Genomic DNA, 23,049 nt, shown 5'->3' on the forward strand with positions numbered 1-23,049 from the left:
AAAATACCTAGGAATAAACTTAACCAAAGAAGTGAAAGACCTATACCCTGAAAACTACAAGACACTCTTAAGAGAAATTAATGAGGACACTTAATAAATGGAAATTCATCCCATGCTCTTGGGTTGGAAGAATTAATATTGTCAAAATGGCCATCCTGCCTAAAGCAATCTACACAGTCAATGCAATCCCTATCAAAATACCAACAGCATTCTTCAATGAACTGGAACAAATAGTTCTAAAATTCATATGGAACCACAAAAGACCCCAAATAGCCAAAGCAATCCTGAGAAGGAAGAATAAAGCAGGGGGGATCTTGTAGCAGAACTTCAAGCTCTACTACAAAGCCACAGTAATCAAGACAATTTGGTACTGGCACAAGAACAGACGCACAGACCAGTGGAACAGAATAGACAGTCCAGATATTAATTAACCTAAGCATATGTGGTCAATTAATATACCATAAATGAGCTATGGATATACAATGGGGAAATGACAGCCTCTTCAACAGCTGGTGTTGGCAGAACTGGACAGCTACATGTAAGAGAATGAAACTGGATTACTGTCTAACTCCAGACACAAAAGTAAACTCGAAAGGGATCAAAGACCTGAATTTAAGTCATGAAACCATAAAACTCTTAGAAGAAAACATAGGCAAAACTCTCTTGAATATAAACATGAACAGCTTCTTCATGAACATATCTCCATGGGCAAGGGAAATGAGCAAAAATGAACAAGTGGGACTATATCAAACTAAAAAGCTTCTGTACAGCAAAGGACACCATCAGTAGAACAAAAAGTTATCCTACAGTATGGGAGAACATATTCATAAATGACAGATCCGATAAAGGATTGACATCCAAAATATATAAAGAGCTCACACGCCTCAACAAACAAAAAGCAAATAAGCCAATTAAAAAATGGGCAGAGCATCTGAACAGACCCTTCTCCAAAGGAGAAATTCAGATGGCCAACAGGCACATGGAAAGATGCTCCACATCCTAATCAACAGAGAAATGCAAATTAAAACCACAAAATGAGAGATCATCTCACACCAGTTAGGACAGCCACCATCCAAAAGACAACAACAAATGTCGGTGAGGATGTGAAGAAAGAGGTACCCTCCTACACTGCTGGTGGGAATGTAAATTAGTTCAACCATTGTGGAAAGCAATACGGAGGTTCCTCAAAAAACTAAACATAGAAATACCATTTGATGCAGAATTCCACTCCTAGGAATTTACCTTAAGAATGCAGGAGCCCAGTTTCGAAAAGACATATGCACTCCTATGTTTATTGCTGCACTATTTACAACAGCCAAGAAATGGAAGCAACCTAAGTGTCCATCAGCAGATGAATGGATAAAGAAGCTGTGGTACATATACACAATGGAATATTATGCAGCCATAAGAAGAAAACAAATCCTCCCATTTGCAACAACATGGATGGAGCTAGAGGGTATTATGCTCAGTGAAATAAGCCAGGTGGAGAAAGACAAGTACCAAATGATTTCACTCATCTGTGGAGTATAAGAACAAAGAAATAACTGAAGGAACAAAACAGCAGCAGACTCATAGAACCCAAGAATGGACTAACAGTTACCAAAGGGAAAGGGACTGGGGAGGATGGGTGGGAAGGGAGGGATAAGGGGAAAAGGGCATTATGACTAGCACACATAATGAGTGTGTGTGGTGCACGGGGAAGGCATTATAACACAGAGAAGACAAGTAGTGACTCTACAGCATCTTACTACGCTGATGGACAGTGACTGTAATGGGGTATGTGGGGGGAGACTTGATAATGGGGGGAATCTAGTAACCACAGTGTTGCTCATGTAAGTGTATATTAATGATACCAAAAAAAAAAAATTGAAAGTGTGCCTCCACTTCTATGCTTCTCAAGACAGTGCTGCTCACAGCCTACAGATGGTTCTCCAAGGATGGCAAAGGGAAAGGAAAAACATACCTGTGGGCAAATAATAAGTATTTTTTGGAAAAGTAATCTCTAAATATTTAGAAAAGAACATTGATTATGTTCTTCCTGTTTAGTCAGCCAGCCAGCCAGCCATGCTTTTCTAGATCACAGAAATCTACTGCCCATGCCGTTGTGTTTGGGAAATCAGTGATGAGCCAATGATGCCAAGCAATTTGATTTCCTTAAAACGCAGTGTTTCTCTAAAGGGGCCTCTCCTGGCCTAGAGCAAGTAAACCATCAATGGGTGACAGCAGCAGTACTGGTTAATACTTCCTCCTGTCTAGCTCTTGAAAAGGAACTCACACCAAAGTTTTTAGTAGGTAGCAGAGAAATACTTGTTTTCAATTCACTGTATTTAACTGGAAGTCTGCAAACAGTTCCAAGAAGACACTGAAGAGCTAGATGTACAGAAGACAGCCAATAACCTTGAGGAGATAATAATTTAGTGGAGCAAAAATGTACGTACTCAGATCACTTAAATATAAGGTAGAGTGGGTAGTAGTCATCAGATGGTACACATAAAGGTAGGAATGCAGGTACACATAAAGGATTATTTCCAGCTGGATCATCATGGGTTTACAGGAAGGACAGGTTGGGCATGTGCAAAAGGGATTGAGACTTTCTCGGGACTCAATGACAAGAGCAAAAGCAGTCGAGTGAGGAACTGGGAATTGTTCAGAATAACGGGAACAGAGGATCAGAGAGGAAGGAAACCAAACTCGGCGGCTGACTAGGATTACACATAGAGTTTTAAATACTAGCATGAGAGACCCAGACTTTATTAGTACCCATGGGGAGGTACTAAAGGATTTTAAATACTATTTTATGGAGCTGAGCAGTAATGAGCTGGATGGCTGGTAAAATAGACTGGAGGCTAGGAGACCAGGGGCTAGATGACCATAAAGCCCCACCCCACCCACTGTGATATTAAAGGGAAGAGAGCACGCTGTCATAATAGAGTGGTGCCTGATGAGGTCTATGCTTTCCACATGTAACTTGGCCCTTTGAGGAAAAACTCACTCTGCTGTAAAAGGGATATATTTATTATGACGACGCAGAAACCATCATGTACAAAGTACAATCCTCTAACACCCTGAAATACATACATGCACACATTATACATAAATTTATATTATCAATATAAAAATACATCATTAACATTTCTAAGGACGACAAATATAAAACCAATAAATATTGCAATTCTAAAACATCTACTTACAGTAAGTGCTGGTGAGTAAGATGACAGTAAAAGAAAGGGACCAGAGCAGACCAGAAAACCAACTATGCAGCTTCAGTTTACAGACTTGAGTTGGTTTGGGGGAGGTATCCCAATATTCTCCACACATTTCTCAATTTCCCCAATCACTTAGAAGTGTCTGATGTCATCAACTCTCAAAAACAGAGCAAAGGAAGAATCTGACATTATGGCACTCTTTTTGGCACCCCCCACCATCCCTCTCTCTCACTCTTCAACCACATTTAGACATAAAGGAATGACAATAATAAGCTTAACTTAAAATCAAAGCCTCTACTGCCTAACTTTTTTACAGCATCCAAGGAGAATGTTTTCCTTCTCATATTTATCCTTTTTGTCTTGTGTTCAATTTTTCCCACCTTTACAATATGTAAAATTGCATGGATGGTCAAATGGTACAAATCAGAGAAAAATCCAACATTAATTCTAGCATGGGAAACAAGGTACATGTGTCAGAGAGCAGATAACGGCCCAGCTACAAAATGAAATAGTGCTGCACTCCAGCAGACACTCAGGACCAAACACTTGACCACAACTTTCCTTGTGTCCGAACACCGACAGACTACTGCCACATGGATGCTTCTTCCCATAAAGTTTAGGGAAACCCCATGTCTTTCTCAGAACCTTAGAGGCTGGGGGCTGGGTTATAAGATAAAATATGAAGAACAATGTGTAATCAATTTTAGCTAGATTTTGAGGTTTTTAACACAGAGACTGATAACTGGCAAAGAGTTTTATAAGAGATGTATTTAAGTCAGGAAAATTTTTTTCCCTTTTGTATGTGTGTGTGTGTTTCTGTTATATGGGTGAAGTATTTGACATGTGCTGTGAGCAGGGACAAGGGGGGCAAAACACAGCCACCATTCCACAGCACATTCCTTTAAGGTCAACTAGAGTTTCTAGTTTTTAATCAATGGGAAATCCTGCAGACAATTCCCTTCCCCTTTCTTTCAGGCCATACTGACTTCCCTGCTTCAATCTGTAACAGATTAACTAGAACTCAAAAATCCTTTCTGTCACCTTTAACTTGGTCTTGAGGTCTAGAACCCAACCTGGCATGGGCCTTTCACTATACAAGCTGATCCCAGGAGGGACTTGATACATGAGGACCCCCTTCTCTGCAGTCAGAACTGGTGGGGGGTGGAGGATGGGGAATGAAAGGCACCGGGGGATGAGACTATCTTGAGAGGTATAGAATTTTTAAAGCAGATGTGCATTTCAAGAAGATTCTGATTTCTCCAGAGGGAGATTCTTGGAATCTAGTATACACTGGAGAGTTCACAGCTCAGTTGGTCTGTTCCAGAATCCAACTAGTCTCTGGTATCCTCCCATCATAAATACTTCCTAAGAGATCAAGTACAATTCAAAAGAACCCATCCAATCAACATGTCACAACTGACTTTGCCATCACTGAATCAAATCAACTGCAAGATGCTGGGGCTCCTGTGTCACTTCCAAAAAGAGAGAGTAGGACTTTGTCCTTTAAGAATGATATGCCCTCTGGTGTTACCAATATCTGAGGCTGAGGTGGTCAAAGTCTGGAAGCTGACTAACTGCACTGATCCTTGGGTAGAGCAGATTCTTCTCTTGCTGCCAAATGTCCTTAGAGGGGCAGAGTGCCAGGAGCAGGAGAGACATCAGTCCTGGAGGTGCACCCTCTGGCCTCTCGCCAGGAAGCACTGAGGTGCACGCTGGGAAGCATGGTTCCAGTCCCCAGGATATCCTGCCCGCAAGCAGCTGCTACTTCTTGGGCTTCTCCAGAATGTTGAGGAATTTCCCCCGGGTCATCTCTCTGGCTGGAATAACAAAGCATATGTAAGATCAATGAAAACCTAAAATCTGAAAGAGATCTCAGGAAAAATTAGTTAAAAAGAAACTAATTTAACTTGTACACAAATCAGCTGCAAGATCAATAACAGATTCAGTCACCACTAACTTCCAAAAAGGGGGGAAACTACTATTGATTTAACTAAAACTGTACAAAGCTGTTCATGGGCAATTGCTATAAGGCTCAGGCCAACCAAGGAAGACTTTGTCATCCACCCTTAAAAAACTCACCAGGAAATTCCCCTCAAACTTCTCTCTCTCTCAAGAATGTGCCTACTACTCATGTTCACTATCTCAGGGGGTGTGAATCTTTAGCTCTTAGAGGCTAAAATCCGACCAAGATTAGAGTCTTCTCTGGGTTGTTGGCCTCTGGATATTTATAATCTCAAATCAAAATTAGAGATCATTTCCAGCATCTCTCAGCAGTGGTAGCCCCTGGATGCTGTAATATAACAGGGTTTATGCTCCCTCAGTGCAGTTCATCTGTGGATGGTGTAATAAAGTAGGGTTTATAGAACCTTGGTCTTCTCTCTCTTGGCATTGTCAGTCCTTAGATATTTAATATAGCCAGGCAAGGTTTATGTGTCTTTCTCCGACTTTCAGCACCATCAATCTTTGAATGCTGCACTTACAAGAGGGTTTATACAGCTACTTTCCTACATATGAGGCTCTGAAATGAAAGTAAAACATTTCTCAATTACAAGGGCCACTCCAGAAGCCCCCTGTTTTAGCTGTCAAGCAAATCCTCAAAAAGTGTACATAGTATAACATCCCATTTAGTGTCATCCTTACAATATCATCTTTGCAGATTCTTAAATAGATTTAACAGTGCTGAAGGTTTCCAATGGCTGGCCCTGGAGGCCAACAGTCTTCTGGAACCACAGCCTCCCAAGAACACAGCCCCATTCTGGCCGGAGTGAGGTGGCTAGGGAGGGACTTGGAGGGATACAAATGGCTTTGCTCTGGGCTCCCACCCCACCCTCAACATGTTTAACAGTACCTGGCTTATCTGTGCAACAAAGAAATAAAACTAAAAACTTGTAACCATAGGAAGGCTTTTGGTAACTGCAGTCTATACACTCCCCATCTTTCACAAATTCTGGAGCTTTAACAAAGGGAAAAGAAATCCCACTAACTAGGAATGGAAGCCTTAGTGCTCGGTGTTGCTTCATGTGCCCACAACCCTACCCCGACCCTTATCAAAGTGACCATTCCTTCTTTGATGAATTTACACCAAACCCTATATATACAAAGTTCCTTAAGATTTGCAATCACTTGTTTACTCGTCTTCCTATGCTGAAGTGTTAGAACTGAGGGCAGAGATTGTGTTTCATTATTCTTTATAGCACCAGCAACTATCATAGCACTAGCCCGAGTAACTGTTGAATAAATGTTGACTGGATGAATGACAATATACAAAAGAACTAGAACCAAGCAGGAATACAATTGTGTTAGTTTCCTTCCCTTCCACAAATAAACGATAAGACTTGTTAGGGACCCTCAGTGCTCCATTCTTTAGATTCAAAATTTACCTAATTTGGCAAGAAAAATCATTTTCGAATAGAAGTATGCCAGATTAATGGAGAGAGTAGGTGGGGTTGGGGCACAAGAACTAACAAGAGGAAATCCAAACAAGTATTTTATTGCCTATGGGAGGCAGCATGAACTTTTTCAGAGTCCAGAACTTGAACTCAGTTCTAGCTCTACTGTTTAGCAGCTAGGTGACACGTTAGGCTGGATAAGGGCTCTGAGCTTCAGTCTATTCATCTGTAAAATGCCACCTGCCCTGCTTTTGTCTTGGATATTCAGTAATGGCCATGCCTGGTGGAAGGAGTACCATTAACAGAACACCTTTCAGCTGCTTCTGTTGCACTCAGTATTCAATGGTGAATGAATGAATGACCTATATTAAGAAGGGAGGCTAACCATCTCAAAAATCCCTTTCTGTGGAATCTCTTCCCTCAGCCAGATCCTTTAGGGGTTGACTTAAATTTTTGGCTAGAGTGGGTCTCATCATTTATTTCTACTGGATGGGCTGTCTGCCTACTCTCCCATACTTATTAAGAACTTTAAACACAGTATCAAATAATCCTGCAACATGGCTCGAAGCAGGTGCCCTGGAAACCAGACGTGAGTAATACAGAACTCTACTGGGCAGAAGAGAGTCATGTTCCAAAAATCCTAGGCCAAGAGCACTGTACTGATCTTACTAATTATTCTTGCCTGCTGCCCCTCAGAATCCCTAATTCTTTACTGTTTCTTTTTTCCCAGAATGGGAGAATGACCAATATTTAAGACTTAAAAAATTTTAAAGGTCCAATCTATTTCTGGGATCAAAAGGATTTAAAAGGCAAAATAAACGGATATTCCAAAGTCTTTCAGTTGCAAGCTCTCCTTGAATTCAACCAATCCCTTTTAACAACCCTTTTCCCACTCAATCATTCCTCCCCCTTCAACCTAATCCAAGTACACAGAGCTGCAGGAAACCACCGTAAAAGTAGAAGTAATTCAAAGACATCATCTTCTACATGGGAGGGGAGAAAGTTTTCCTGCTTGCCAGTCCCATATAGGAGATATACGAATTCATGACATAGGTGCTCCCTAAAAGAGGGCTGTGCCCTATAAATCACATTCTAAGCACAAACCCCGTTTTTGTGCACAGAGAAATTGCTGTGGGTCAGGGGCAGCTCCAGAGCACGTGCTCTCCTGTTCACTTGTTATCAGAGATGTTAACATCTCTGATTAATTCACATAACCCTTATTTTTTTTCTCACTTCTTTATCCTTGCTCTCTTGCTCTGCTGCAGTGTTGATGATTCTTACCGACCTGCTACAGTAATCACCACCCGCTAACTGCACCCCCCTAAACCTAGTGAAATTGTTTAGTGATGCCAACCGCGCTTTTAATTTGCAAGACATCAGACACAGCGGTAATTTATACCAACATCTGTTCATTTTTGACTTCTGAAACAAACTCGCACATGCTGCTACAAAATCCCATTAGGAGTAGGGAGACAGCCTTCTGCTTCTGTTCTGTATTCCTCTTCTACACACACACACACACTTTCCAGTAGGGTTTTTACATGTAAATGCATTTACTAAATATCTCCCACCAAGGATTTCAAGTCTCTTTGGGGAGAAACCTTTAGAGATGTCTATAGCTTGCTTACAGAGGAAAGGAAGGTATTTCTATTTCCCCCTGCCTAGTTTCATCCCTTGTCCTTTCCCGTATCTCAGCTGGGTATATTCTTGCAGTAATGACCAGGGTGAGATGACATGCTCCTCACACTGGCACTTCCAGTTCCTCCCTTCTCTTCTGGTTCTTGTTTTCCAGAGTGTGTTGGATGACAGTCCTAGAGACAATAAGACTGCTAGAGAGAAGAGTCAAAATTTCTTAACTATTTTCTAATTCTGGATTAATTTCTTAGGATTACAAATTTCAACAGGAAGGCAACACTGTTACTGCATTCTAATAAGTATGCCAAGAGGGAGCCACTGGTCATAGGCCAGGAGTTTATGCTGTGCAGAAGAGAAGTATGGCCTCCATTTCAAGTCATGATTTATAGGTCCTCCTATGCAGTGCACAGACCATAAACTGAGGAGCCACAACAGAGACGGTCACCATAGAGTGAACATGTGCACTGCTGCAGAGTGGGGAGAGGGGACCGTGTGTCCACAATTAAAGACAGCAAATGGATACAAACTACAACCAACCTCCAGGTTGATATGCTGCTTCTATTACCCACTTCGTAGTTTCCCTTGGGCTGTCAGGGTCATGGCAGCTGTAAATACCTGGGAATACTTAGGTCAGGGCTGAAGCGAGGACTCCATCCTGCTTGCTCTGAAGGTGGTGTGTGGTTTAATACAATCTCTTTAGACTCTCCAATTCTTCCATCCTACATTGAGCCTTGCTTCTGGCTCTCTTTCCACAATGACTATTCCCAAACTGCCTTCTCTGCAGTAAATTTTCTGGTGGCTGGTTGAAAAAGATACAGTGGTACAGATTGATTTCTCACCAGTGAGGGGATGAGGGATTACCAGAGGCATCCTGGTTAACGAGATTGGGTGCAGAATCTCTCATGAGACCAGTCCTCTATGCCAGGACGTTGTACCTTTTACCCATGACATATGGGTTTCATTACTGAAAGTTTCCAGATTATAACTTTGAGGCAATTGCCTGGTAAAATTCTGCTCTGCTTTAATGTAGGGAACAATGTAAAGGTTAAGTAACTTTTTAATGAAACGGAAGAAACTCATGTTTAGTTTTCAATTCCAATGCAAACTACTTTAAATATTTCTGTGCTTCAACATATTTAAAGGCATTAGCAAGGTGGAGAAGAGTTACTTTCCACTAGTTCTCTCACATCCCATAGAGCAACAGTAGGCTGTTGTTAGGAGATTCTAACGTGAGTGGTAGGAAATAAGAAAGACAGCATAATATCATGAACAGAGCAGGGCTCTTTTAAGGCTTGGATTGGAACCCTTGCTCCTACACTAACCCTGGACCACTGTGGGCGCGTCAGCCAAGTCATCTGAGTCTCAGTTTCCGCATCTGTTCAAGGTGAGGTTAATCAAAAGGTCACAAAGGCATTCAGTCAATGCTAGCCACTGTATAACCAACTCTTTCTTCCATTTCAAACAAGAAGTTTATTTAAGCAGTGAGACATTTGATGAGAAAACTACCTAGGATTCATTCCTTTCAGAGTAATTTATCCCTACTTAAAGACAGATTGCTGTACATCTGACAGCTATGTATAAAAAAGTTCCAAAATTGTCCTTGGTTTTACAGTGATAAATGCAAAACTTTAAAATTCTTCAACTGAATAAAGTAGGCAAGGATTTTCTGCTAAACACTGAGAGCAAAATAACTTAAACTAACATGAAAGATAAGCTTGCCACTAATGGAGACGGGCTCACAGAACTGGAATTTTGTGCCATCTAAACATAGCATTGGTGTTGATCTAAACATAGCATTGGTCATTTATTAAAAAAAAAAAAAAGGCAATATGCTTACATAGATACCCATTGCTTTATGTGTAATCACGGAATGGGGAAGGGGAACATTGAAGAACAGAGAATCCCATACTGCAGTAGTTGGGGATGTGGTGGAACCAATCTGCAGTTTCCTAACTGGAAATGTATTCTTGGTCTGTGGGAACCAAGTTCTGTAGTAAAAAGCAGGTCCCCTTGTAGTGGACAATGTCTGCTGCCAGCATGCATGAACTGTATCTTTAAACTCTATTTCCAACAGTGCAGGGGTGTCTGTGTCATGAATCGGCTGCTGCTCCAACTGGAATCTGATCTGCCTTGTTGTTTACAAAAGGCCTTCATTAATTTACTAGGTGGTACATACCTCCTGATCTTAAACTGCACCACAGTTTAAGATGACCTAGTCCACAGATGAACTAGCCTGCCTGCCCTGTCACCTTCAAATCAACGTGACTGTTTTTTGAACACTGGAGTCTCCTCAGCTGCCACTTCACCAAAAAGGTACCAGGTCTGCACTGAATGAGCACACAAGCAGCACCAGGAATGGGAAAAAGGAGGCTGAGCTATTTATTTTTTGAAAGACCTCAAATGCAAAACAAACAGAAACATAAATGATGTGCTATCCGTGTAACATGTATACTCTGAAGGATGAAACCTGCTGAGTGATGCTGGGTATTAGAGGCAACTTCCTTCCTTAATCATACCAGCAGCTGCTTCTAGCAAAAAGGAACACATAAAATCCTAGTTAGTTTAGTTTAAATCAACGTGCTAAAAGGTTATTATTTAATTAGCTTCCTAGAAGATGTTTTGTAGAAATGATGCTAATTGTTATAATTATGGTTTTGATGAATACATTCCAATAACTCTGACAAAGAGGGATCTCCTTGTCATCAGTGCACACTATACAGAAGGGAAGCATGAAGGGCATGCATGAATAGTTAAGTTAGTCACATGGAGTGCCTACCATGTACCAGATATTAGAGAAGATTCAACTGAATTAGAAGTGGCCTTTGAGATGGAGCTGGCTGTTCACAGGCATTTGGTGTATTAGTAGAGAACAAAAAGGAACCAATGTGATTTATAATGCCGACTTCTCTTTCACAGGAATGTGGCAAGTTTTCCTGTCACTCAGGCACAGAGCCAGAAAGAACAGAGCAGTTCCAGGACAGTCTGCCAGACTGAGATTCTTTACCATGCTCCAGTTCAGACCTCTGCACAAAACGTACCAGTGAGTGATCAATAATTCAAGTCAAGGCCTAAGCACTTTTTAATGCCTCCAGTGTGAGAGCAGCTGGCGCTGGTGCCACTGTCAAGAGCAGAGGTGCTACGAACTGAGCATGGTGTCACTCGGTGAGGAGGGGTCTCTTGGAGCCTCATTTGACCTTTGGTGTCCTTCAGAAGGTGGTGTGATTGTAGTAAGGTCTGCTGACCATTCTCAATCCACTCTTGTGGGAGAGTTCACACAAGTAAGAGTCTTTGGTAGAAATCTCATTTTTCTCTAAAACACATGAAAGTAGCATTTGAAGGTAAGCAGAACAGCCTTGAGGCTTTTGCCTCAAGTTCTCTGAGCATAATTCAAAGAGGAGACTGAAGTACATGCCTGAGAAAAGAACGGTTTAGATGTGATATCTGTGACAAAACTATCACTGACTATCAAAATCTTTATCCTCAGAATTCTCAAAAACGCCTTTTTGAATCATACTTTCCAGATTCTTTCTAAATTGGGTTTCTTGTCTTTCTACAGGACTTTTTCTTCCAAAAGGGTGGAGTGGCTAAGAACAGCGTTCCCTCCAGTAAATTCAGAGAAAGATAATTTTATATCAAACATTCTTCAATTCATACTAAGACCCATTTCCAAGAATGCTGTATCCAAGAAGTAATATGAAAAAGAGAAGTCAGGGCTCTATAGGTAAACATATTTGGACAGTTCCAATATGGAAAATAATTTTAATGGCTTTTCATAGCAAGAAAAAAAAAAGACAGAAATATCCAGCTGACAGATTTATTCTGAGAATATAAGACATCAAGAAGAACATAAAATATGGGAGGTGTCTACCATGATGCCTGAAGATTGAGAGCAGAAATATAAGAACCCTGATTGTCAGGCATCTGACAAATGTTGTATTCGGGTGAAAGCCTGTGTTTCTCCATCAGCTCTCCTTGTCCTGCCCTCTAGTAAAAGCAACACAAGCCTAGATTTCAAATATTCAATCCTTCTTATCATCCCTCTCCCTACTACAAAACAAACCGAAACAACAACAAAAAAACTCTAAAGGACTGTGTTCAAGAAATGAGAACAACTTACTGTATATTTTGTTTCCTTTTCAGAGGGCTTCACAGGCCTACTGAAATTTCACTCGGTTCCCTTTTTAAGGTTAAGCTTGACTGAATGAGAGGCAATGAGGTCAAAGCAATGGATTAATACTCTTGGGATGAGAACTTTTATTAAATACTCATAAATTTGTGCAGAACATTCATGCTTCAGGGCCTTTAAACAGTAGTACATCCTAGTGAAACCCTTATTATGACTAAAGACTAGTAGCTTCCTGGTGTTAATTTCTTCATCTACAATGTGAGGACAGCAATGACCTATCATGTAAGGTTAAGACAGCACAACTAGTCAAAGTGACTGGATCAGTACAAATTATTTTGTGATTTATCCATAGGCTATATTCCACTCTCAGGAAAATCAGATCAGGATTACAGTATAGATACATTTCAAATAACTTGAATATTAAGACAACTTTCCTGCTTGGAAAATCCCCCCTTCCGAGGTACTGGCAGTAACTAAAGTCTACCAAGAATGAAGGCCCAGTCTTCTTGACCCCCAGGGCAGGGAAAGAGTTACATCTTCACACTGAGAAGCCAATAAAAACCTCTCTTGATTATAATTTAGATAAGAACCACTGGATTGAATAATAATGTCTGAAACTCCCCTGGCTGTTTCACCTTGAGACGTCCATCACTGGGTTAAACATGATGCTAATTGCATTTGGATTGATTAATTTCTCTCACTCCTGTCTATTCGAATAACGCTTAACAAAATAATCATAGCACCCAGAGCCAAATCTTTTCCATCAAAGGAATGAAGCCATCAGAACAGGCAGAGATGAAAGAAATGAAGATGACCCGTAATTACTGCGACGGCGATATCATTACCATATTACACGAAATGAGTGTGCGGGGAGGGGGAGGGGGAGGAGGAGGGGCTGAGATTATTTATTTTTTTAATGGAACTCTATAATCTAAGAATACAGATTAGACATCAAGTGGAACGCAGAAATACAGAACTTTGAAAAAATACAAATCTTGCTCATGAAATTGCAAAATCCAGCAAACAGAGGCCCAAGATACATCAAGTGTCTGGGGCTGTGAGCAGGTATTATTCATGCCACTATTTTTTCACGGCAGTAACACTTTGTGTATGACTTGCATAGAGATTTAAGATGCTGTCTTCATACCGCAAGCATTCTCATAGCTACCGGATAATTTTTTTTAAGCCAGGGAATAATATCATTTGATTTTAATATTGTTAGAGTTTGCCTTGTTTGTAAAACTAGAATCTGGGTTTTAACATTAGTTACATCTAGGGTAGGACACCAAAGAAAATGTCTATGAATCTTCACTCATTGGACAACAGTATGTACTCTATTTTTTACCTCACTACCAAGGAAAATATAATAATGTTTCCCTACTTTCTTATTGTTTAATATGACCTTTTTAATACTTATGATAGAAAACCTATGATTGCATAGGATTTGAATCTTAGGTCTGAATCTATTACTTATTAGATGGTGATCTTGGTAAATGAAGTAGCTATGTCTCAGTTCCTTCTTGTAAAATGGGGATCAGTACTTATCTGACTGAGTTGTTGTAAGACCTAATATATTTAGTGCTCAGTAAGTACTAGTAAAAGAAGAAAAAATCCTTGTAAGATTAACTTTATGGCTATTTACAGAATCTTGAACAATGTTTCTATTACTTCAATTTTGAACCTCAAATAGATACTTGTAAAATATCTTGTGTATAGATTTTGCTAAGTATTTGTGAAGTAAGTAAACAGGATACTAAAAGGTACATCATTTTAATAGGCCAGAAATATCTGGGGGGTATTTTTGCTATATTATTTTCAACATAGAACCATCATTAAATTCAAAATAATAAAAACAAATATTGAAATTGCTTCACTTAGTTTGGACAACAAGGTCTGTTTTCTTTTTTGTTTTTATTAAGGTATCACTGATATACACTCTTATGAACTTTCACAAGAAAAACAATGTGGTTATTCCATTCACCCTTATTATTGAGTCCCCTCCCATACCCCATTGTAGTCACTGTCCATCAGTGTAGTAAGATGCCACAGAGTCCCTATTTGTCCTCTCTGAGCTACACTGTCTTCCCCATGGAAGGTCTATTTTCTTATATAACAAATATTCTCAAATAAAACAAGCATATGTATTCTGAACATGGAATCAATCATTCAGTAATAAATGTGAATAGTGCTTTAAGAGGAAAAAAAAAAACCCCAAATAACTGTATTTCTGCCAGGTTAAAACAAGAGTCTAAACCATTTACTACATTAACTCAGTATTCTCTGCTCTCTTTCTGGTAAAGAGAGGAAATGTAATATCTGGCTTTGGAATTAGGTCTAGATTTGATTGAAATACCAGACCCCATTTCCAAACTTCAAGGTCTTGAGCAAGTAATTACTTTTCTATGCATGAGTCTTCTCATTTGTAAAATAAGAACTATAGAATAGACTTTGCAACCTAGAAGAAATGGACAACTTTCTAGAAAAATACAACCATCCAAGGCTGACCCAGGAAGAAACAGAAAATCTGAATAGACCAATTACCAGCAATGAAATTGAATTGGTAATCAAAAGCTACTGAAGAACAAAACACCTGGACCAGATGGTTTCACTGCTGAATTTTATTAAACATTTAGTGAAGACCTAATACCCATCCTCCTTAAAGTTTTCTGAAAAGTAGAAAAGGAGGGAATACTCCCAAACTCATTCTACGAGGCAAGCATTACTCTAATACCAAAACCAGGCAAAGACACCACACAAAAAAAGAAAATTGCAGACCAATATCCCTGATGAACACAGATGCAAAAATACTCAACAAAATATTAGCAAACCAAATCCAAAAATACATCAATAAGATCTTCCATCATGATCAAACAGGATTTATTCCAGAGATGCAAGGATGGCACAACATTTGAAAATCCATCAACATCATCCACCACATCAACAAAAAAGGACAAAAACCACATGATCATCTCCATAGATGCTGAAAAAGCATTCAACAAAATTCAACATCCATTCATGATAAAAACTCTCAACAAAATGGGTATAGAGGGCAAGTACCTCAACATTATAAAGGCCATATATGACAAACCCACAGCCAACAGTATACGTAACAGCGAGAAGCTGAAAGCTTTTCCTTTAAGATCGGGAACAAGACAAGGATGCTCACTCTCCCACTTTTATTCAACATAGTACTGGAGGTCCTAGCCACGGCAATCAGACAGCACAAAGAAATAAAAGGCATCCAGACTGGCTAGGAAGAAGTTAACTGTCCCTGTTTGCAGATGACATGATATTGTATGTAAAAAACCCTAAAGACTCCACTCCAAAACTACTAGAATATCTGAATTCAGCAAAGTTGCAGGATATAAAATTAATACACAGAAATCTGTTGCATTCCTATACACTAACGATGAACTAGCAGAAAGAGAAATCAGGAAAACAGTTCCATTCACAATTGCATCAAAAAGAATAAAATATCTAGGAATAAACCTAACCAAGGAAGTGAAAGACCTATAGTCTGAAAACTACAAGACACTCATGAGAGAAATTAAAGAAGATACCAATAAATGGAAACACATCCCATGCTCATGGATAGGAAGAATTAATATTGTCAAAATGGCCATCCTGCCTAAAGCAATCTACAGATTCAATGCAATCCCTATCAAAGTAGCAACAGCATTCTTCAATGAACTAGAGCAAATAGTTCTAAAATTCATATGGAACCACAAAAGACCCCGAATAGCCAAAGCAATCCTGAGAAGGAAGAATAAAGTGTGTGTGTGGGAATTACGTTCCCCAACTTCAAGCTCTACTACAAAGCCAAAGTAATTAAGACAATTTGGTACTGGCAAAAGACCAGACCTATAGACCAGTGGAACAGACTAGAGAGTCCAGTATAAACGCAAGCATATATGGTCAGTTAATATGTGATAAAGGAGCCATGGATATACAACAGGGAAATGACAGCCTCTTTAACAACTGGTGTTGGCAAAATGGGACAGCTACATGTAAGAGAATGAACATGAATTATTGTTTAACCCCATACACAAAAGTAAACTCAAAATGGATCAAAGATCTGAATGTAAGTCATGAAGCCATAAAACTTTTAGAAGAAAACATAGGGAAAAATCCCTTGAATATAAACATGAGCAACTTTTTCCTGAATGCATCTCCTTGGGCAAGGGAAACAAAATAAAATATGAACAAATGGGACTACATCAAGCTAAAAAGCTTCTATACAGCAAAGGACACCATCAGCAGAACAAAAAGGCATCCTACAGTATGGGAGAATATATTTGTAAAAGACATATCTGATAAGGGGTTAACATCCAAAATATATAAAGAACTCACACACCTCAACACCCAAAAAGCAAATAACCCTATTAAAAATTGGGCAGAGGATATGAACAGACACTTCTCCAAAAAAGAAATTCATGTGCCAACAGGCACATGAAAAGATGCTCCACATCGCTAATTATCAGAGAAATGCAAATTAAAAGCAAATGAGGTATCACCTCACACCAGTTAGGATGGCCAACACAGAAAAGACTAGGAACAACAAATGCCAGCCAGGATGCAGAGAAAGGGGAACCCTCCTACACTGCTGGTGGGAACGTAAATTAGTTCAAGCACTGTGGAAAGCAATATGGAGGTTCCTCAAAAAACTAAAAATAGAAATATTATTTTACCCAAAACTTTTACTCACAGACTCCAAGGAGGGACTAGTGGTTACCAAAGGGGATGGGTGGGGGAGGGCGGTGGGGAGGGAGGGAGAAGGGGATTGTGGGATATCATGATTGGTGTGTGTGTAGGGTCATGGGGAAGATAGTGTAGCTCAGAGAAGACAAATAGGGACTCTGTGGCATCTTACTACACTGATGGACAGTGACTGCAATGGGGTATGGGGAGGGACTCGATAATAAGGGTGAATGCAATAACCACATTGTTTTTCTTGTGAAACCTTCTTAACAGTGTATATCAATGATACCTTAAGAAAAAAAATAGACCTTGCAGTCTTGTGAGATAAAATAATGTATGATAATCCTTTACACTGCCTGGCATTTAGTAGGAAGTCAACAAATGCCAGCATTAATCATTTTTGTCATGTTAGTCATTTTATTTTCATGTCTTAGCTCAAATGTCATCTTTTCTGAGAGTCCTTCCCTGGCAACTCCATCCAAAGTGTTATCTCTTAGTTTTTCTCTTTTATATCAACACATTTACTTCCTCCATAGCACTTAACAAAATCTGAAATTAACTTTGCCAATTTACCTTCATGCTCCGTGAAGTTCTATAGAACCTCCTGCTGTATCCCCAGCAACTAGAACAATATCAGGCACATACTAGGTGCTCAATAATATAGATCTACTTATATCTATATACGTATCTAATAATTTATTCATATAAGATGAAAGACAATTCTTAAACAGTACACATAAGAAAGTTTTGTTCTAGTAAAATTACATATGCATTTTACCCTTTAACCAGCAATTTCACTCTAGGAAGTGAGCCCAGAGATATGCCAACAAAAATATTAAATAGGGTTTTTTTTAATGCTTATTCATTTCAGCACTATTTTAGTAACTAAAGATTGTAAACAACATAAATGTTAGGGAGGGGCTCTTTATTATGGATTACTGTTCAGCTGCAAAAAGGAATGAAAAAGATACCTGATACCTATATGCTGCTATGGAGAGATCTCCAGAACACACTGTAAGTGAAAAAAATGCAATTGTGTAAAATATATTACTTCATGTGGAGAATTAGGACAAGGATGAAATACATATGTACATTTACTTACTTTTCAAAAGAAACAATTGAAGGATAAAGTGTGGTATCAGTGTTTACTAATAAAGATGGTTACCTAGGGCAGGGAAAAGAGATGGGGAAGGGATAGAGGTAGAAGGTAGACACTTTGTACAATGTTTTATACATTTTATTTTGGGACAACATATAAATATTTTATACATTAAAAAACAAATTCATTAAATAAAGCAATCTCTAAAACTGAAATAAATTAGAAATAATTTCAATCTATAAAATCTATACACATTATAAAAACTTAAATAATTAAAAAAGACATATTTTGACTACATATCCCCACAAGTATATATACCCTAAGGATATAAAGGAAGCACAGAGAAATCTAAACTGCAGTGTTGTTACATGTAGTTAGTTTTTTTGATGCTAGCTTTACTATAGGTTAAAACAAACACTTATGTTAGTTATCAGGAAACAAGAGTTTCAGCATAAGAGAAAAGCGGTGTCATTATAAAATTTTATTTTATATAATATTAAAAAATATTAAATAAAAACCCTTTAACATCTTTAATTGGGTTGGGTGTATTGGTCAAATATAATTTCTTCTCTTTTTTTAAAAAAAGTACTTATTTACCAAACTTGTCTATGGAAAAGGCCAAGAAGCAATGACAGTTAAGTAACAATGAATACTATTAGCACTTAGACTTCTACTAAAAAATAGTGTTTCTTGGAGACATGGATGAGACTCCACGCCTGCAGAAGTAAATGGACCAGGGATATCTTGACATGCTGAAAGCAAGGAAGTTACCCCAGATTACTAAGGTCACAGCAAGTGACAGGAGTCAACCAAACGGGTGTCCACTAACTAAATTTGGGACAATTTTGAATGTCAAAAAGAATAATGGCTATAGGAGATTGAAACACTGAATATCTACAGAAATTTTAAAAACCCTCAGTTAAGCCACCTCATTTCATGTTCTGAAAATTGATAAATAAATAGGGGAAAAATATAGCACTTTCCCTGCCTTTCCTCTTTGGAATGTACTTCAGGGAAACCAAACAGTTATTGATTTATTAGAATAATACTAATTATCATTATTATTATTATGAAAAGGATCAGACTGATACCACCTAACCCCACTGACCTTCACTGCAACTGGAACAGAGGCTACGTGTTTTCTGAAGTGAAGCAACAGCAAGTACACAGCATGGCTTAGGAAGTGTTCTTGCCAAAAAGACTGAATTCAAATTCAATTCATTCTCTTTATCAGATTATTGGAAATTCGGGGGAAAAGAGTCATGTGGAATGGTCCAATCAGGATACAATCATTCACAAATCCTGCAGGATAAGCAACCCAGTTTCTTTAATAACTAAAGAGCATGGGGGTAAAAGCCTGGAGGAAGTAGGGAGTGGGTTAGTGAGCAGATTCACAGACTGGAGATTCAAGCCAGATGCAATGTGTGCACCTTGTCCATCCTGATTCATAGCAACCAATTGTAGAAAACATTATTTTGAGCCAAACTGGGCATGAACCATTAGATGCTACTAAGGAATTATTTTATTTTGTTTGGTGTAATAATGATGGTTTTTTAAAAAAAGGCCTTCTTGCTTAAGATACATACTAAAGTATTTGAGTGAAATGGTACTAGGATTTGCTTTAAAATACTCCAGCCAACAACACAACCACAACAAAAAGTGTGATATAAGGGGATGGAGATAAAACAAGAATGGTAGAAAGTTGACTGAAGTTGGGGAGGGGTCTGTGAGCATACTTAAAACATTCTCTCTACTTTAGCACATGTTTGAAAAATCTCCATAAGAAAAAGAAAACTTCACCAAATACTTCTCTGGAAATACAGCCTTTCTCATTATCATTACATATCATAGTACAATGAAAAGTAGGACAGGGGACAGAGACAGGGATAATTAATCCTGCAGATGGCTTGAAAATGGAAGGACAGGAAAAACTTTAGAAAGGGGGTGACTTTTCATGTCATGAATGTTTATTTCCATCATTAAATTCTTTGTAGGGGAACAAATTACACATGACGAGACAATCAAAAGCAGATTATATATATTTTTAAGTCTACCAAATCTAACTCAGGTTAAGTCCAGTAATAAGGAACTGCTACCTTCATACCTTTCTCTTTCTTATTTAAGAAATCATAACTCTTGACAAATCTAAGAGCACAATTTTCAATTTATCAATAAAACAGCTATCAGGGAAGCTCTCTGGTTCAACATCTTGCTTCTACAGAATTCTCTGGGAGGTGGAGAGAATAAGTCGTTGGTTACTCATGTACTGAATCTTCTCAAAACACACTTTAGAGGTTGGTAACAAGACTAACTTTGAGGTGTAGGCCAGTTCAATAGCTAACAGATCACAAAAAGGAATAGCTTAATTTAAACTTTTAGTAGTCCAGCTTAATTTCAACTAGTTTGCTCTCACTATCAAAACCTGTGTATAAAAATGATGACCTCGTTAACCCTACTTCACTTTGAACACTCTTTTACAGTACTTCATAGACGCTGATTTATCCAATTTAAAACAAATTACTTGTTTTAGCTGATAATTTGGTTTTTAATTGTTTAATTGCACTGTGGTTGCACGTACATATGGTTAATGTTCTCAACTTGACCAGACAACAAATTCATCAATGGAAGACACTTTTAAAGATAACTTCCCTAATGGACTTGGAAAAAATGCACAACACACAGTAACTATTCAGTAAGCCTTAATTTTAAAAATTGCTTTGCTCTAAAATCATGTAGTAGTACAAAGGTTCAACAAGTACTGTCTTCACTCGATTATGAATTTCCTTTAAAACCACAACACAATCAGGTAAGCTCTGACTGAATGACACATCTACTTGGGAAGTTATATGGTAGTGGCTATTTTCCTTGTGATTAGAAATAAAAGCTAGTTATCCCTCTGTTTTTCTTGGGGTTTGCTTCCAACAGAATATCCAGTTTTGATGTTTCTGAATAATCTTATTTATAATATTCATGTATTATTAGCTTAAAATAATTAAAACACGAAAAATCCTCAGACAGAACATTGTATTACACTGTGTCTAATAGTATGCATCACTGAAACTCTAGAGCTTAACCTGTACATAGTTATCATACAATAAACATGTACTGAATGAAAAAACACTGACAGTACAGACCATAATTTAGGATCTTAAAGATAATTTGTGGGTAATCAAAATGGGGAAATCTTATTAATCAGGTTATTTACTATAATATAAACATTTACTATAATGCTTAGAAATTAAATTAAAATTTTTCTTCATTAATTTTATTTGTATTCAAACCAATACAGAGGTGAAATTGAAAGGAAGCATTTTATAGATGCTAGGCCACTGGCCTCAAAAGCAACAAGGGGTAGCATTCTAAACTAGTTTCATCAGCTAGTCAAGTTTTTATATGTGCAGAAGAGATCCACTAATCTTCCCTGGAAAACCCCTCTACCCTCCTTTGGACACTGAAGTTTGCTCATCAACAGCTTGTGTTCTGTGTAGATACTTGTAGAGAACTTTGCAATTATGGATTACTTTTTTTCCCTAAGACCTACAGGAGAGGGCTATGTGGGGAGATCAGGAATAGATCCTATTTCAAGATACTAGAGGTCTTTCAGGTAGGTTAGTTAGAATTTATAACTAATGTCAGTGGTTCTCAAAGTCCCTGGACCAACTACATAGGCATCATTTTGGAAACTTGTTAGACATACAAATTCTCAAGCCTCCATTCCAGATTGACCGAATCAGAATCTCTAGAGGTTGGACCCAAGAATCCATGTTTTAAAAAAAGCCCCTCAGGTGATCCTGATGCATGCTGAGTCTGAAAACCACTAACCTTGATAATCTTGGCAGAGGACAGGTCTGGAAAAACATATTAAACAATGTCATCAAAACTGTAAGAGGAGTACAAAAACATTACATCTGCAGAAGGTTTGGGCTGGATGGCCAGGTAAAGGGGTGATATCTGAACTAAGGCTTTAGGAAGGTTCTATCAAGGAACACTCAGGCAAGGTGAAGACAGATCCTTTTAAAAAATCTTCGCACTAGGCCACTGGTATAAAATGCAAGTGAACGTTAGGAAATGATCTTAAAACAAGTCCTAAGTATCTGCTTAATTCCCAGCACTGTTTGGGGGTTCTTGTGGACAAAAAAGTACTGTAAGACATGGCCCTGCTCTTGAGAAATTAGACAAATAATGAATTTGGCCTATCCAAAATCTGGCAGAAACCAAGCCAATTATAAGTACTCATCATCATGTTATGTCAAGCAGAAGCTGTGGCAATCAACAACCAAACCACAATTAAGTCAAGAGGTTTGCTCCTAGGTCTAGTTTCTTCTCAAGATTGAAGTTTTCACAAGATATGCAAAAATCATAGACATCTACCATGTTTTTACTTGAAAAGCTTTATCTAAATTCTTTTATATTCTATTTGAAAGAAATGATTTATAAAGTCCAGGCTGGAGGGTGCTATCTTAATGAGTTAAAAATCCTTGGGTTTTTAAGAGCAACCTGACTTAATTCCATGAAACAGCCAAATCTTAAATCAGTTTTCCCCTCTATATTCATGTTGATTCCAATAAATGAGCATTCCTGTAACCAAACATAACTGATTAAATTTCACTTTGAGGGGAAGGTAGACACACTTAAAAGTTAGTTTTCATAATTTGCTTCAAAGTTTATTTTAATAAAGACTACTTATTAAAAGTCCCTAGTAATCTAGCTCTGACTTTATAAAGGGGTCCTATTATTTTTTGAATTTAGTTTTTATTGAAGTATCAATATACAATCTTATATGGGTTTCAAATGTACAACACAGTGGTTCAACATTTCCCATTATTATTAAATCCTTACCTCATAGTGTGGTTACCATATGTGAACATAGGAATACGTCACAGAATTAGACTATAT

The 23,049-nt window shown here is 38.3% G+C and overlaps 1 protein-coding gene across 3 annotated transcripts in view; it reads right to left on the reverse strand.

Moving 5' to 3' along the window:
• The window catches only part of LIN52 (lin-52 DREAM MuvB core complex component), a 190,182-nt gene that overhangs the window by 14,006 nt on the left and 153,127 nt on the right, over positions 1–23,049 (reverse strand). Inside the window, exons 6-7 of one of the 3 annotated variants that reach the window (XR_005030453.2) lie at positions 8,846–9,029; positions 2,995–5,023 (exon numbers count right to left, since the gene is read on the reverse strand). The exons of 1 other annotated variant lie outside the window; for it this stretch is intronic. Coding sequence is in view for 1 of the 2 variants with exons in the window: in XM_036913212.2 (XP_036769107.1) it covers positions 4,968–5,023 (56 nt within the window). In the remaining variant the exon portion in view is untranslated. Of the gene's footprint in view, positions 1–2,994; positions 5,024–8,845; positions 9,030–23,049 lie in introns of those variants that run through there. One more of the 3 variants, XM_036913212.2, reaches the window with a different exon arrangement.

The sequence above is a fragment of the Manis pentadactyla genome, chromosome 11, assembly GCF_030020395.1.
Source record: "Manis pentadactyla isolate mManPen7 chromosome 11, mManPen7.hap1, whole genome shotgun sequence".
Lineage (NCBI taxonomy): Eukaryota > Metazoa > Chordata > Mammalia > Pholidota > Manidae > Manis > Manis pentadactyla.